The sequence below is a fragment of the Solanum pennellii genome, chromosome 8 (assembly GCF_001406875.1).
Source record: "Solanum pennellii chromosome 8, SPENNV200".
NCBI lineage: Eukaryota > Viridiplantae > Streptophyta > Magnoliopsida > Solanales > Solanaceae > Solanum > Solanum pennellii.
Window position 1 is genome coordinate 65,598,625 of NC_028644.1, and position 14,037 is coordinate 65,612,661.

Here is a 14,037-nt window from a genome sequence, read left to right on the forward strand (position 1 = left end):
TTGCATACTAACAATACATAATTCATTTTTACAAAGATTTTTTATATCATACTCGTTTGGTGAATAATAATACATGAATAAATAAAATATATAGAAAGCATGTCCAAATACATAAAAATAAAAAGAAACATTTGAGAATGAAATACATCTACCTTCATGTATTTTTTTGTTACATGTTAATTAGTTTACTTACGAATACGACGAAGAAGAGAAATGATAATTTTAAATGTGAATCTTCATGAAACTTAATATGAATTTATAGACAAAATAGAGGAATATCATAAACTTACAAATTTAAGTTTGGAGGTTATCAACATAAATTATGAAAGATTATGAATATTATTAAAAGTAAAAATTAAGAGGCGTAAGTCAGTGTGTTATAACTCCTTCTAAACAAATTAAATAATAAAGAGAAAATACTTAAAATACAAAAAAATATTATCATTTTATGATTAGCGCTGAGACCAAAAAAATATAAAAATGAAGGGAAAAAGGTCTGAAATATATTTGATCTTTGACCGAAATTGTTGTAACAATCCGAAATTTTGAGCGGGACCTATTACCAGCTTGTACTATTTAATAGTGTACTTTAAAGATATATAAGTGCACAGCTGGACAAGTTACTATTTACAATGATGCAATATTTATGATGTCCACGTGAGCATTATATATTTTTAAAATATATTATTAAATAGTTAAGGGGGGAAGGGTTGGAATTGTTTCAGTAATTTCGATCAAAGTTCGAAATATTTGATAATAGAATAATTCATAAAATATTTATTTGAATTTTAAGTATTTATTTGTATAATTCACAAAACCCTTCAATGACCTCTAATGACCAAGCTCTCTCGCCTTCAAAAGCGGAGACCAAAAAAATCGCCAGGTTATATATTGAAGATACATCTAAAGAACGAACGCATATTTAATTATAGGGAAAAGGGTCTGATATACCCCTCAACTTTGTTATTTAGAGCTGATATACCCCTTGTCATTAAAGTGGCTCATATATACCCCTACTTGTAAACAAATGACTCACATATACCCTTTTCCTCTAACGGAAATGAAAAAAATATAATTTTAATCTAAATTTTTATTAATTTTTTCTAAAAAATATAATCCCATATGAGTAAATTTAATCCTCGTCAGACATATTTTTTTGACTTTTTTTTTGTTTCAATGACTAATTTATAATTATTATTTTGATAATCAAATTTATTTATGTTTCACTAATATTCTTGTAAAACTTATTGTAGATGATCAAATTTTTTCTTCGAATATGAAATTAAATTACAATACACACAAAAAAATAGTTTAATTTTTTTTCTTTAAACTAAGGAATGAAAGGAAAATCAAAATAAGAATAAGAAACTCAAATGATTATAATAAAAGAAGTCAAAAAATAATTTATGTATGAAAAAAAATTAAAATATACCTTAAACTTTGATAGAAAAATCAAATATACCCCTAAATAATTTTTTTAAAAAAAATTAGAAGTAATAAATATAAATTTATAACTAATTTTTTAACTTCCGTTAAATGAAGGGTATATGCGAGCAATTTTGTAACGGCAGGGGTATATGTGAGCCGTTTGTATAACGGTAAGAGCATATATGAGCCACTTTTATGAGGAGGGGTATATCAGCTCCAAATAATAAAGTTGAGGAGTATATCAGAACCCTTTTCCCTTAATTCTAAAATTCTTTTTTAATCTTAAGCCATTTGTTATATAAAAAAACAATATTTTAATTAGAGCTAAAAATAGCCATCCTCGCTAAATTAACTTAAATCTTAATTATGATTCAAATAAAATCTTACCAAAATAAAATTTTCATTCTAAGTAAATGAATTTCATTCTGCATCTTATTATAGGGTTAACTAGTGAAATTGAAGTGTTCTTTTTTGCAAATGATAGCATAATTGAAAAAATAGGCAAATGTCCTAATATGGGAATAATTAGATGGGGAAAATTGTATGGTTGTCTACCACTTTAAGAGTAGAAAAGATGAAACCTTTTTTGGCCAACATTAAATCTTAGCATAATGTACAAAATAATATTTAGGTCAAAATAAAGATAGTGATGAATCATAGTTTTAATTGATTATTTATTGATTTCTCTTACATCTTTTTTTTTTTTTTTTGGTTGGTTAGGTAGGTACAAAAGTATAGTGACATTCACATAGAACAGCACATAGTTTTGAGTTGTGATTATTAATTGTTGTACTGCTTTATTTTACTCCACAAATTTTCTCACAAAAAGAAACTCACCGATTATTCTATTATTTTATTGCTCGATGTCTAAAATTTATTGACTCGATTAATTTAACTTTACTTGAAAAGATTATTTTTCTCGAATCCTATGTTAAGAAATTTCATTGGATATATTGTTGTTGTTGCTCAAGTATGCCACTAAGGTGAGCGTTCCAATCAAAACGTTATGTATTTTTAGAGTTCGAACTCAAAAAATTTAGTAAAAGCATAAAAATATGTGATTTACTAATCTACGCCTTGAAATATTTTGATACCTTTTTTTAGTATGTTCAGAAATCTTAATATTTTTAAATTCCAACTCTTTTTAATTAATTTTTCAACGCAAAACCACTTTTATGCTACTAAAAATTTCATTATTGTAAATGTGTTTCTCTAATCCTACATGTCAATTCATATTTTTCGTTAGAATGTAGTTTAAAGGATATACACTTTTACACATAATAGTCTCGCTTTCGAGTCAATTAATCCAACTAATCTTTTGATTAGGAAAAACATATGTCATAAGTGAACGATGACATGTGTTTTCTAATCACAACAACGATGTTGGTCCATCTTTTAGTAGACTAAACTGACTAGGAAAAACATGTGTCATAAGTGAACGATGACATGAGTTTTTTAATCACAACAACGATGTTGGTCCATCTTTTAGTAGACTAAACTGACTAGGAAAAACATGTGTCATAAGTGAACGATGACATGAGTTTTCTAATTATACGACTAAGAGAAAAGATGTCATGTTAGAATTGGATATACTAAAACATGTCATGTTATTAAAATTAAATATATACAATTAAGAAAAAAAGTATCATGTTAGAATTAAATAGTCAAATGTATTTTTTGATCACCACAACGAGCCTGGTCCCAAATTTAGTAGACTAAAGAGTAACAAAAGTTGGAACTACTTTTTTTAGTAAGCATCTGGAATTGGATAATCAACGAATCAATTCTTTGGAAAAGACTACTACTTATCAATCGCAAAAACAATATAACTAGTGTAGTCCCACAAAATAATATCGGAGGAAAGTAAAATCTACGCACACCTTACTCTTACCTCAGAGTCAGAGGTACATAGATTGTTCCCAATAGACCTCGATTTGAGAAGAAACAGTCTAAAAAGAATCGGGAAAATGTACAATACCTCCCTAGAGTATGACGGAAATTCAAGAGACACACCTTAACTAAACTAAGATCCTATTGCCTCCTAAACCCATTCTTTTTGGTAATTATGTGCACCTTTTTGGCTTCCGTGGCATCCAAATATCTCTCACGCATCTCAGTTGCGTAGAGTAACGGAGTGTGCCACGAAAGACAAAAGGTTACAAAATAATATAAAAAATACGTTCAGGAGTAATATGACCTTAAGCTTAGTTAAGATGTTTCTCTGGAATTTCGATCATAATCTAAGGGGGTACTTGTGCATATTCCAAAAAAGAATCACCAGAAGTGAAAGCATAACAAAGCATATTAAGCCATAAAACAAAATAATACGATAGTCGGGGCACAAGAATCAATTGAAAACAACAGAAATCGAAGAACAAGAAAAGTTTAAATAAATTAAATTACCAAGATTAAAAAAAAAAAAATAGGGATTACAATTGTTCAAAATTCAACTCTGTAGTTAGTGGAAGCAACTATTAAATTTGCTCCCAAACATACATATCACTCTAATGAACTCTTGCTTTGCTTCATTATTTGGAGAAAAAAGATCTCCAAAAATCACACATTAAAGGAAAAATGACTAATATTTCTCTACATGGGAACTTGCACTACTTGTTGTATGCCATATTTGAGAAAAAAAAAACCTTCATATCTCTGCCTGGAGATCTTACCTTCCCAATTCAGAATTCTCAGGTTTCTCTCGATATACTCGAATATTGGCATGACTCAATCGTCGTTTGGCGTGCTTTGATCTTCATCGCCTTCGACAAGATATTGTTTGACAGCAACAAAGATTTTCTCAGGCACCAAGGGTCCATCTTCATGATCTAATAATTTAGTGTCCCATCTCAAGCCCGCGGCGATTTTCCTAACCTTGTTCAAGACTTCAACTCCATCTCGAAGAATGACCGCGCCTTCAGGACGCAGAACACGGTCCATTTCTAGGAGAATATCTTCAAATTCACACCTAATCCACAATCATATAGCTTTAATAATCAGTATCATTTTTTTTTAAATCTTTTCTGTGCAGTATATCCCAACTAATAGATAGTAGCTATAGATGCCTCAATTTATAAAAATGCGAGCATAGATCTCGGGCATAGATCCATTTCTCTAAAGAGTTTAAGAACACTTACTTGTCCTGGTACAGAGTGAACAAGCGATTAGCATGAAGAAGGTCATACGTTCTCGGGTATGTAGAGAAGCCTTCACACCTGCAAGGAGAAAAAATTCGAGATTATTCCATGTTTCAGGAACAATAATCTTGTAAATTAGCAAAATGCTTTACCATTTACAAATAAAATATAGTTGATAAGAAACCATTAGCGATACATACCAGTCATGGTATATGCCAATTAAGCCCCTCTCGTATACGACACCAAGAGTGTTTTCAGCAATAGTTGGCACAACGTTCATCACCCACAGTTTAGGAGAGTCTAGTGCTGCTGCAAATCCTCCAAGTCCGGCATTCATGTCCATTATGTTGTGGTATCTAGTGGTGCCAAGTAGGCTAATGCTCCTCTTGTAAGAAGTGACGTGTTTCTTCCAAAGCTTATTATCCTCTTCATAAGATTCAACTGTTACCCCAGGAACCAAGTCATTAGCTATACGCGGGGGAACTGCAAAAAGCCTAGCAGGAAACTTCTTCAATTCTCCTCCAGCTACTTCATCAGAATTCTTGACGTCGGGGTAGGGGGTTATGCATGCATCCATTTTCTTATACCTGAATCACCAATTTATACAAAGTGGAAAGATAAACACAAATTAGCACTCGGACAATTGGATAACAATCTAGCATTCAATATTTATGGTGATAACCCAAAGGACCCAAGGTAATGCTATAGTCATGAAACACAGGAAAAACCAAGTCACAGATAGGCATGAAATATTTTCTCCAATACTTGTCATGACTCATGAGTGGCTCTCGCCTTTTTCATTTTTGCAACCTGCGTTCCATCTTATGCTCTAATTAGCTCTGATTTATCACTTAAGTTAACAAGTGAAAGGAAAAGACCCACCAATAATTGTACATCTTTACTAATGTTGTTGGTTGAATACTATTACCTGAATTTTGTCAAAGGAAAAAGTCACATCAAAGTTCGTAGGGAGGCACTTACCCTTGAAAACATATATATAGCATAGTGAGAAAGTGTTTATTTGCTTGGTGAAAGACAAATTAAAAATCGTAAGACCTCTAATACTGGCTGGTCGTTTATCAACAGGCTACTTTTATGCAGTACCTCAACAGACATCAATATACTGACTTTCAAACAGGCTTGTAAAATCTACAAGCTAGAAGGATAAAAGGGGTTGCACAGTTGCTACAGAAACCAACTATTTTCTCTATATCAACCTACTGTGTATGTGCAGCATGGTCCCTGAAAACGTAATCGAGTTAATACCTAAATAATAACTGTTGCAAAGGCACGCTTAAGCCATGAAAGCGAGGCTCAAAATGTGTTGAGCGTTTCACTTTGCTAAATGCACGCTTCAGTCCTCATCAAGGTTCTAAGACATACTTTTCCTTGCCAATGAGCCTCTTCTGAAGAGGCACCACTAATCAATTGATATTTCACTTTATTGTTACAAATATTCAATTTCTCTGTTCATATATTTGTCATCCATGCTTATAATTATTAGTCTTGGTGTAAATATATATCTGTAGTTTTTCTCCCTTTGTGCCTTTTTCCAATAAAGCTCACGCCCAACAGACCTTAGAGCTTTTTTGCACTTTTTGCTTTTAACAACACTTATAGATTGCATGAGTTGCAACTCTTGTGAGGAAACACAATGAAACTAGAAAGATTAACAGTTTGCAGTATAAATAAATTAATTTGACAAGTTGTCTAGTAACTCACCATACATTATCAGCATCCTTTGTTTGACATATGTTGGCGGATGCTCTTCTGCATGACTTTCCATTTATGTTTTTCCTCCATATAGCCACATCACCTTTTTCGTACTTCTTCTCCCAGCAAAGAAGCTCAGCATGCTCTTCGATCCTTCTTTGCTCGGCTCTACAATTCTCCTTGGTCCTGTTCCAGACTCTGTGATAGGTCTTCCAATTGAGTGGAGGACCAGACAGTATCCAGTATCCACCAGGTCTCAGAACTCGATCAACTTCCATCATGTACATACCCTCTGCACATACAAGCCAATTATCAGCAAGCTAGAATTTCACCATTTAAAGTTAAAATCAAAGCCGTTAAACGACAATTTCAATTTTCTTAAACTGAAGTAACGGTCACTACTTACAATTATTACTTGAAAAGTACATCACCTAATTTTATTTCAATACATGATTTCAAAAGGGTCTTCCTCTTACACATAGGAACTAACTGTTATAATGGAAATCTATTACGCTTCAGGCTGTTTCCATTTTTCATTTTTTTTTAAAAATGATAAAAAATTATGCTATAGGCTCATTCCAACAACCAAATCTCTGTCAAATCTTTTCCTTGTGACTTGATCTTAAGGTACACAATTTTGCTCTTCTCTTATTTGAAAGTTCCAACAGTATTATATGACTCCTTTCCAAAGGTGTCGTTTATAGAACTAGCAATGCTCCGGACAGCACTTGAAGAACAATACAAAGGGCAAGTACAACATGAAAAACATTTAATGGAGTGCATAAGTTTTAGAATGGTTCTTCATCCATCACTAACTCTTTACAGTATTTATCAACGGCGATCCTCTTAAATGATTAATTCCCCCTTAACAATTATGTACCAAAGCAGGTTGAAGTCTTAAATTGGATCTTGCAAGTACCTTCTATTGTAACATCTATGTGTTTATTACTCTTTAAACCCTTAAAACTGTTAAAGTTGAACTCATATTTCAATTCATGCATTCAGAGATAAATAACATTTCTGCATTTTATCTGTAGCATATAGGAACCACAAATCTATAAATACAGACCAAAGAATTTGACATCATTTGGGCAAAGAATGAAATATATTACACCAAACAACACCGTCCAAAGCATCACAGCAACATCAAAACTGCATTGTTTAAAAACTTAGAAGGCTAAGGCTTTTCCTTTGAATAAATGAACAGTTCCATTAATATACACCAAGATGATGATACTTTAGAGTTAGTTGACAAAGGCTTATCTGCCCCATGGAAATCAACACAGTTCATTTATTCCTCCCTCCCTCTCCCTCCCCGAATATCAGAACCTTCTGAAATTCTTTAGTAATTTCCTCAGCCTGTTTCCATCTCAAGTTTGGCAGTTAACATTCTGTTTTACTCAAGCTTAGCTCAGAGCAGTGACCAAATATCACAAAGAAGCCATATGGATGAAGAACTCTACCTTCAAATATAACTCATGAAATCAAATAGTCAACAGGTTTTGGAAAGTAGAAAAATGATGTACGTCAAAAGATATGCCACTAGCTCATATATATAAATCAAAAGAAAAAGAAGGAAATCAAAAGTTTACTGGTGACTGGATCTAAGTTGGAAAAGAAATGCAGTCACTATTAAAGGTGACATAATATATTCAATATCAGAGTAGGAATGCTCATTATGGAGTCAAAGTGTCAAACATACTTCCAGACTAATCAGCACCTATACAGTTGGCATTTTTTTCCTTTTTCCTGATAGGTACTGTTTCCAAAAGGTTCTATAGATCTTAAATCAGTCTTATAGAATAGATAACAAGATCAAAAGATGGTCAACAACAGAAAATTCGGTAATATTGTTAATTTCTTGCTAGTGGATATACCTTTTGATGCCCAGGGAATCAGACACCGAGAACAATGAGACATGTCAAATGATCTTGATGGGAATGGAAGGCTTATGGAACCAAGAACTCCAATAACAGCAGGTACACCTCGCTCCAATGCAAATTGCACTTGTGCTTCATGATTGTCCTTAGGTGCAAATGACATCGCCAGAATATTTCTCTTCAGCAAGTAAGCACCCCAGCTAGCAACCTTATCACATGATGTGAATGCAACAAGTTGTTAGAATCCAAGAAAACAGACCACTATGCAAACACATGATACTGAATGGAAAATTACAAGAACTAATGCCTTTTCCCGTAGAATGTATTTAATTAAAATAAGAAAAAGGGGAACCAATTGCAATAGTATCCTTCCAAGCAACTTATCAGGGAGAAAAAGTATTCTCACAGGAAGAAGCATTTAGATAGTCAATTCAATTACCGTAGTGATTAAAATATCCCATTGTCTTTCAATAGCATAACTATTATAAAAAGCACTATTACAAGTAAATGTAAACTAGTCAAGTATTGATATGTTAATAGAGGTTTTGAAAGATGTGTTAGAGGGGGTTTTGCTCATTCACAAAAACGTGTTCAACATGTTTGTGAAACTTGTTTAGAATCAGGTATATTCTCCCTTTTCCATATATAAAATGTAACTGCTGAGAATAAGCAGCATCATGGAGATGACTTTCTTTTTCTTTTTTTTTGACAAAGATAATGTTAAATGGAGATGACTTTCTCAATAGAAGTAAACAGTAGAAATTGTTGTTAGAATAGAGGTATCTGCAGCTACAACTGATACAAATAGATAAAATATTGAATGACTCCACACACTAGAAGCATTTTTGTAATATATCCCAGTAGCTTAACTTCCAAATTATACCTCAGAGTTTCTAGAACTCACACTTCTCCAGCTTGCCCCAGCTCTAAGCTAGTAAAAGTTTAAAAAAAGGGTAAGGAGGAGAATAGAAAAAGAAAACATACCCCACAACCAGTGTCAAGAGCAGTTCGTATCATGCCACTTCCAATTGGAACCACGGAAGCAAGTTCATCAATATATGCATCTGCTCCTCTAGGGAACATTGTACCTCCTCCTGGAAATTTGAAAACGTTTCCCTGAAACTGTACCCAGTTCTGGACTGCCTTCTCAACTGTCAAGTGTTTGTAAGGAACATTAGCATAGTAGGCATAATCACGACTTTTGGGCCATGGGAATGGAGTTGTGTATCCTTTGGGTGCTAGAATTAGACAATGAAGCTTTTCATCATCTGGAGGGCAATGCCTTTCTCTATATATCATATCTTCCCGTGGGAATTTCATAGCTCGGTCTTGTTCATGGCAGGGAGTATAGTCAGTGTATTTAGCTTCACATGATTTGAATCTTTTAACTGTTAGTTCTGAAGTTTCAACCGTTTCCACATAATTATGGTGTGACTCAAAATCCAGAGTGGTTTGTGGAAAAACATTGCAGTCAGCAGTTTGCTCAGTCACTTGTAGTGCTAATTTATCTCCCTTTCCGGATCCACTTTTCTGCCAAATTCCTATTAGATAACAGAAACAACAAAGACCAATTACAATTAATATAGAGATCGGTCGCCGTGTTCTGTTGATTGGTCCATGATACTTGGACGCCATTATGTGCTTGCGGCAACACCAGAAGTTCCCTGTAGCATAAAAAAATTAGAATCTCGAGCAATTGCCAGGCTACAAAACTTTTCTTCTAAAAATTAAGTTGCATATAATCATCTCAAGCCAGCAAACAGTAGCTTCATATCCACAAGGGCTCATGATACAGGCAGCTCATTGGTTCTTGACAGTAAAACAGTAACAGTTTAACTAAAATTCTCAAAGGATGCAGACACAAGCAGACCTTATATATTCTAATTGCACAAATGGAGGAATTCATCCTAGGTATTCACAGATGTTCAAGATTTAATCTTTACTACATAAATGCCTCTTTAACTTCCTAGCTTTACTTCCTAAGCATGACAACAGTAGGGTGGGATGACTTCTCAGACTGAAGTCAGAGATCTCATCAAAGAGCTTCACAGAATAATACATAACCACGAAACCAACTTCTGATTGAAAACCAAAAAGCGCGAAATAAAGGAAAATTTACAAAAATCTCTCGACAAAAACTAACAATTGAGGAGACAAAACAGTTAGTGCATCAAGTGATCAGCAGATACAAATAATTAACTAAGATCTGTTATGTCTAAAATAAGAAATGACCAGTCACAGATCTCGGATAAACATTGCTCTACAAAGTTAAAGAAAACAAAAAGGGTAGACAAAATGATCAACTAACAAAAACTCAAGTGTCTTCATACTAGGACATAGATCTTCATTAACATGTCACTTACTTCATATAAAAGTTCTCTTGGGATGAATACTCAGTCCAACATATCATCAAACAAACTACATCACCCTAATTCTGACTATCTTCAAAAACTACAAAAAAAAAAATCAGAAAAAGGGCAAATCTAACAACTTAGAAGATAAAACAGAAAGTGCATCTAGTAACTAACAAATTAACAAAATGAAAACAATAATCACAAATACCTAATCTCACTTAAATAAACCCTTTCCAGACAAAATCACACTCATAAATCCACAAAGTTCAAGAAAACAAATGGGTACACTAAAAAGATTAAAACTTTATCAAACACCCAAGAAACTGAAACTATAAACTTTAGATCAGCACTACTCAAATCCCCCAAAAAGACTTGCAGCAAATCCCAAAATTGAAAAAGATCAAGACTTTAGCTGATTACCAAGTGAGAAATCTGAAATGAAGGTTCCTCAGTCCTCACTAGACAAGTGAGAGATCTGAAACTAAGGGGTTTTTAACAGAAGAGAAGCACCCTCCACATACTATGCTATAAATGCACTGTTTCTTGAAAAAGATAGAATTTTTTTTAAAAAAAAACAGTGGGGTTGAATCAATCGAGTAGATCAGTAGAAGTAATAGTCAAAGAGAAGAAATGGGTATTTGGCAATTACACTGATTGAGCAGTAAAAATGAAAGATTCACCCGACAGACTCCCAACACCAGTAGAATTAAGAACGAGTTAGACTCTTGTTCTGTTTCTTTTTTTTTTTTTAATACTTAGGAATTGAACTGTCAGCCAAGTGGATGATTACAAAGGGACCAAGTTTGTTTTTTTAAAATAAAAATTTTATTTTTTCCGTCTCAATTTTTTGTGATATACTTTCTCCGTTCTATTTTATGTCACACCATTTAATTAGGCACGAATTTTAAGAAATAAATGGAGACTTTAAATTGTTTATCAAATTGGGACTCACTTTACTCTCTCCTTATAAATGTATTAGAGTACAATTTAAAAAGTGGAACCAACAAAAATAAAAGAAGAATTATATTTTTAAATACTTGTCATATAAGAAAACATGACATTCTTTTTGGGACTGATTAAAAAGAAAATGGTGTCACATAAAATGAGACAAGAGGAAGAAATTAAAAAAACGTTTTAAAAGTAGATTGTTTACTAAATATTAAATATGTCTTTTTTTAGATTAACTAAAAAGAAAAACATGTCATATAAATTTTTTTTTAAATGAACTATTCAATTAAAATGAAATATATATACCAATAAGATACACCTTATTTGATTAAAGCAAGGTAGGTAGTAGATCATTTTGAATTTTTAGAAAATAATTTACCTTAGTTTAAAGGATAATTTCAATTCACTATAATAATTAGACAAATAATATATGCGAGACTAATTCTTAACAGATGATTAAATTATTTAATTTCACATAGTTCAATAATAATTTTAACTATTTTTCAAACTTCTATTCACCTATGAACACAAAAAATTGATAACCTCATTTTCAATTTTGTAAATAGAACTTTTGGTAAGTTATTTTAACTTGGTAACACAATTATTATACATAATATATACTTTAGGTTATTCAGGTAATTTTTGATGAATTAATAACTCAAGATACAAGTATATATATATATATATTTTTATTATTATTATTTTTTTTTTTTTAATAAAAAGAAGGTACGTATTGGCATGTTAGTCTACATCGTACCAAATCTAATTTTTCAAAAGATCTACTAATTAATGTCATTTTATTTATAAATAGACTAACGTGATAGGAGCATAACAAAGAATTTAGATCCATAAGTTTTTAGATCTGTCAAAATTTTATTTATTTAGTATATGACCGACAACAATTAAATGTTTATCTCTAAAAATGGAATATTAGATCCTATGCAGATAATTTCAATAATAACAAAAAATGTTGATGTTTTACTACTAAATTAGGTAAATTTGTAATTAAAAATACAATCATAGATTTAAAAGTTATAAAAAAATAGTTTTTTTAATATCTACGACACTGTCATGTTTCATTAATTTCAGTATTCTAATTTTTTCACTTAGCTTAAATTCGAAATTATGACACTTATAGGTTAAAAAAGCTAGCTGCTACATAGCTTTATTATTAATCTAATACATTATTTTAATCCACCAGCTTTAAGCAACTCAGTTCATTTAATTGCATTAAGTGTGTCAAAAATAATAATTAAATTTAGATGCACCATAAAAGGACTCATGAAATTTATATGGAAGTATACAAGGTTAAAATTATTTTTTATATTTTTTATATGTAAAACATATACCAATTCTCTTTTCTTTTGTATAATTGTTTTTTTTATATATATATAGTCTAAATTTTTTAATAAAGAATTTGATTCCGCCATTTAAAGCAAGAGCTTTAAAAGAGAAAAAAAAATCATAAAAAAGACATTTATTTAGTAGGCGTTTAGCCATGTGATATCATATCACAATATGGTATCGTGAGATGAAATCAGCATTTGGACATATCATTTTACGCTGATTCCATCTCATGATTTCATATCATGAGATGTGATACCATATTTTTCAAAAATCATCATATGGAATCATATGGGAATACCATATCATGATTTGAGTTATTTTAGTATAAAAATTGATCCAAGAATTTATATTTTGTTAAAATAATCCCACATTTATATCTACTAACCATTTATTTCACATGTAAATAAAATTTATGACCATATCATTACTTTTTAAAATTTATTATTCTCACCGACATAAAATTTATTATTCTCATTAACATATAGTCACTATAAGTCACACTTCACGACTGTTGAGTTATAAAATCTTGAAGAGCCCGTGAAAGGTGTTTCATTTTTATTCCAATATATTGATGAAACAATTACTAAAGGGAGAATAAATAACTTTGTAATAATTTATCATACGATTTTAAGATTTTTTGTTTATTTGATAATATTGAATAAACAATTGAGTCTATTTTAATAGTTTTAGAACTTATGAGATTTTTATGTTTATGACAAAATATACAGCATCAAAATTTCATATCGCATGTTCAAATAAAACTTTAATTTTATTTCATGATTTCATATCATAATATCATATCATGATATTATATCGAATGACCTAACGGGCCCTTATAATGGAGTGTTATTCGGGATAGATCTGAATGTGACATACTATCAAGTGTGCCATTACATAAATGGCAGTCATTCTGCCGACACTACTCCATTACAAAAAGTCATTATTTTAGTATATATTTTTCACTTCAATTTAATGGTTGAAATCAATCAATCGTTAATCAGAAGTTTTGAATTTCAAATTTTAGCTTTAGATATAAAAAAAGAATTGTTAAAAGTGTTATTTCAGAAATAAATCATGCAATGTGTGAATCAAGCTTCACTACAGATATCGAACACCTGATTGATTCTAGAATTCAATTATAGAACTCTATGAAAGTAGAGATATTTGAGAAACAAAATGGACTGAAGACCAAAGCATACATAATTTATTTTCAGTCTTATTTTCTTGACATGT

General features: G+C 31.4%; 1 protein-coding gene across 2 annotated transcripts; it reads right to left on the bottom strand.

Moving 5' to 3' along the window:
• Positions 1 to 3,795: 3,795 nt before the first annotated feature.
• Positions 3,796 to 11,210, bottom strand: LOC107028505 (probable methyltransferase PMT14). 2 transcript variants are annotated; one of them, XM_015229592.1, is made up of 7 exons: positions 10,930 to 11,210; positions 9,140 to 9,819; positions 8,153 to 8,363; positions 6,285 to 6,567; positions 4,763 to 5,149; positions 4,563 to 4,640; positions 3,796 to 4,393 (listed from the first exon to the last, which is right to left on the bottom strand). In XM_015229592.1, exons 2-7 carry the CDS (start codon positions 9,788 to 9,790, stop codon positions 4,153 to 4,155), a joined length of 1,851 nt encoding a protein of 616 aa, XP_015085078.1. In that variant the 5' UTR covers positions 9,791 to 9,819; positions 10,930 to 11,210; the 3' UTR covers positions 3,796 to 4,152. The 2 variants fall into 2 exon arrangements, with proteins under 2 accessions (XP_015085078.1, XP_015085079.1); XM_015229593.2 differs by lacking the exon at positions 10,930 to 11,210 and adding an exon at positions 10,519 to 10,536.
• Between the last annotated feature and the right edge of the window lie 2,827 nt (positions 11,211 to 14,037).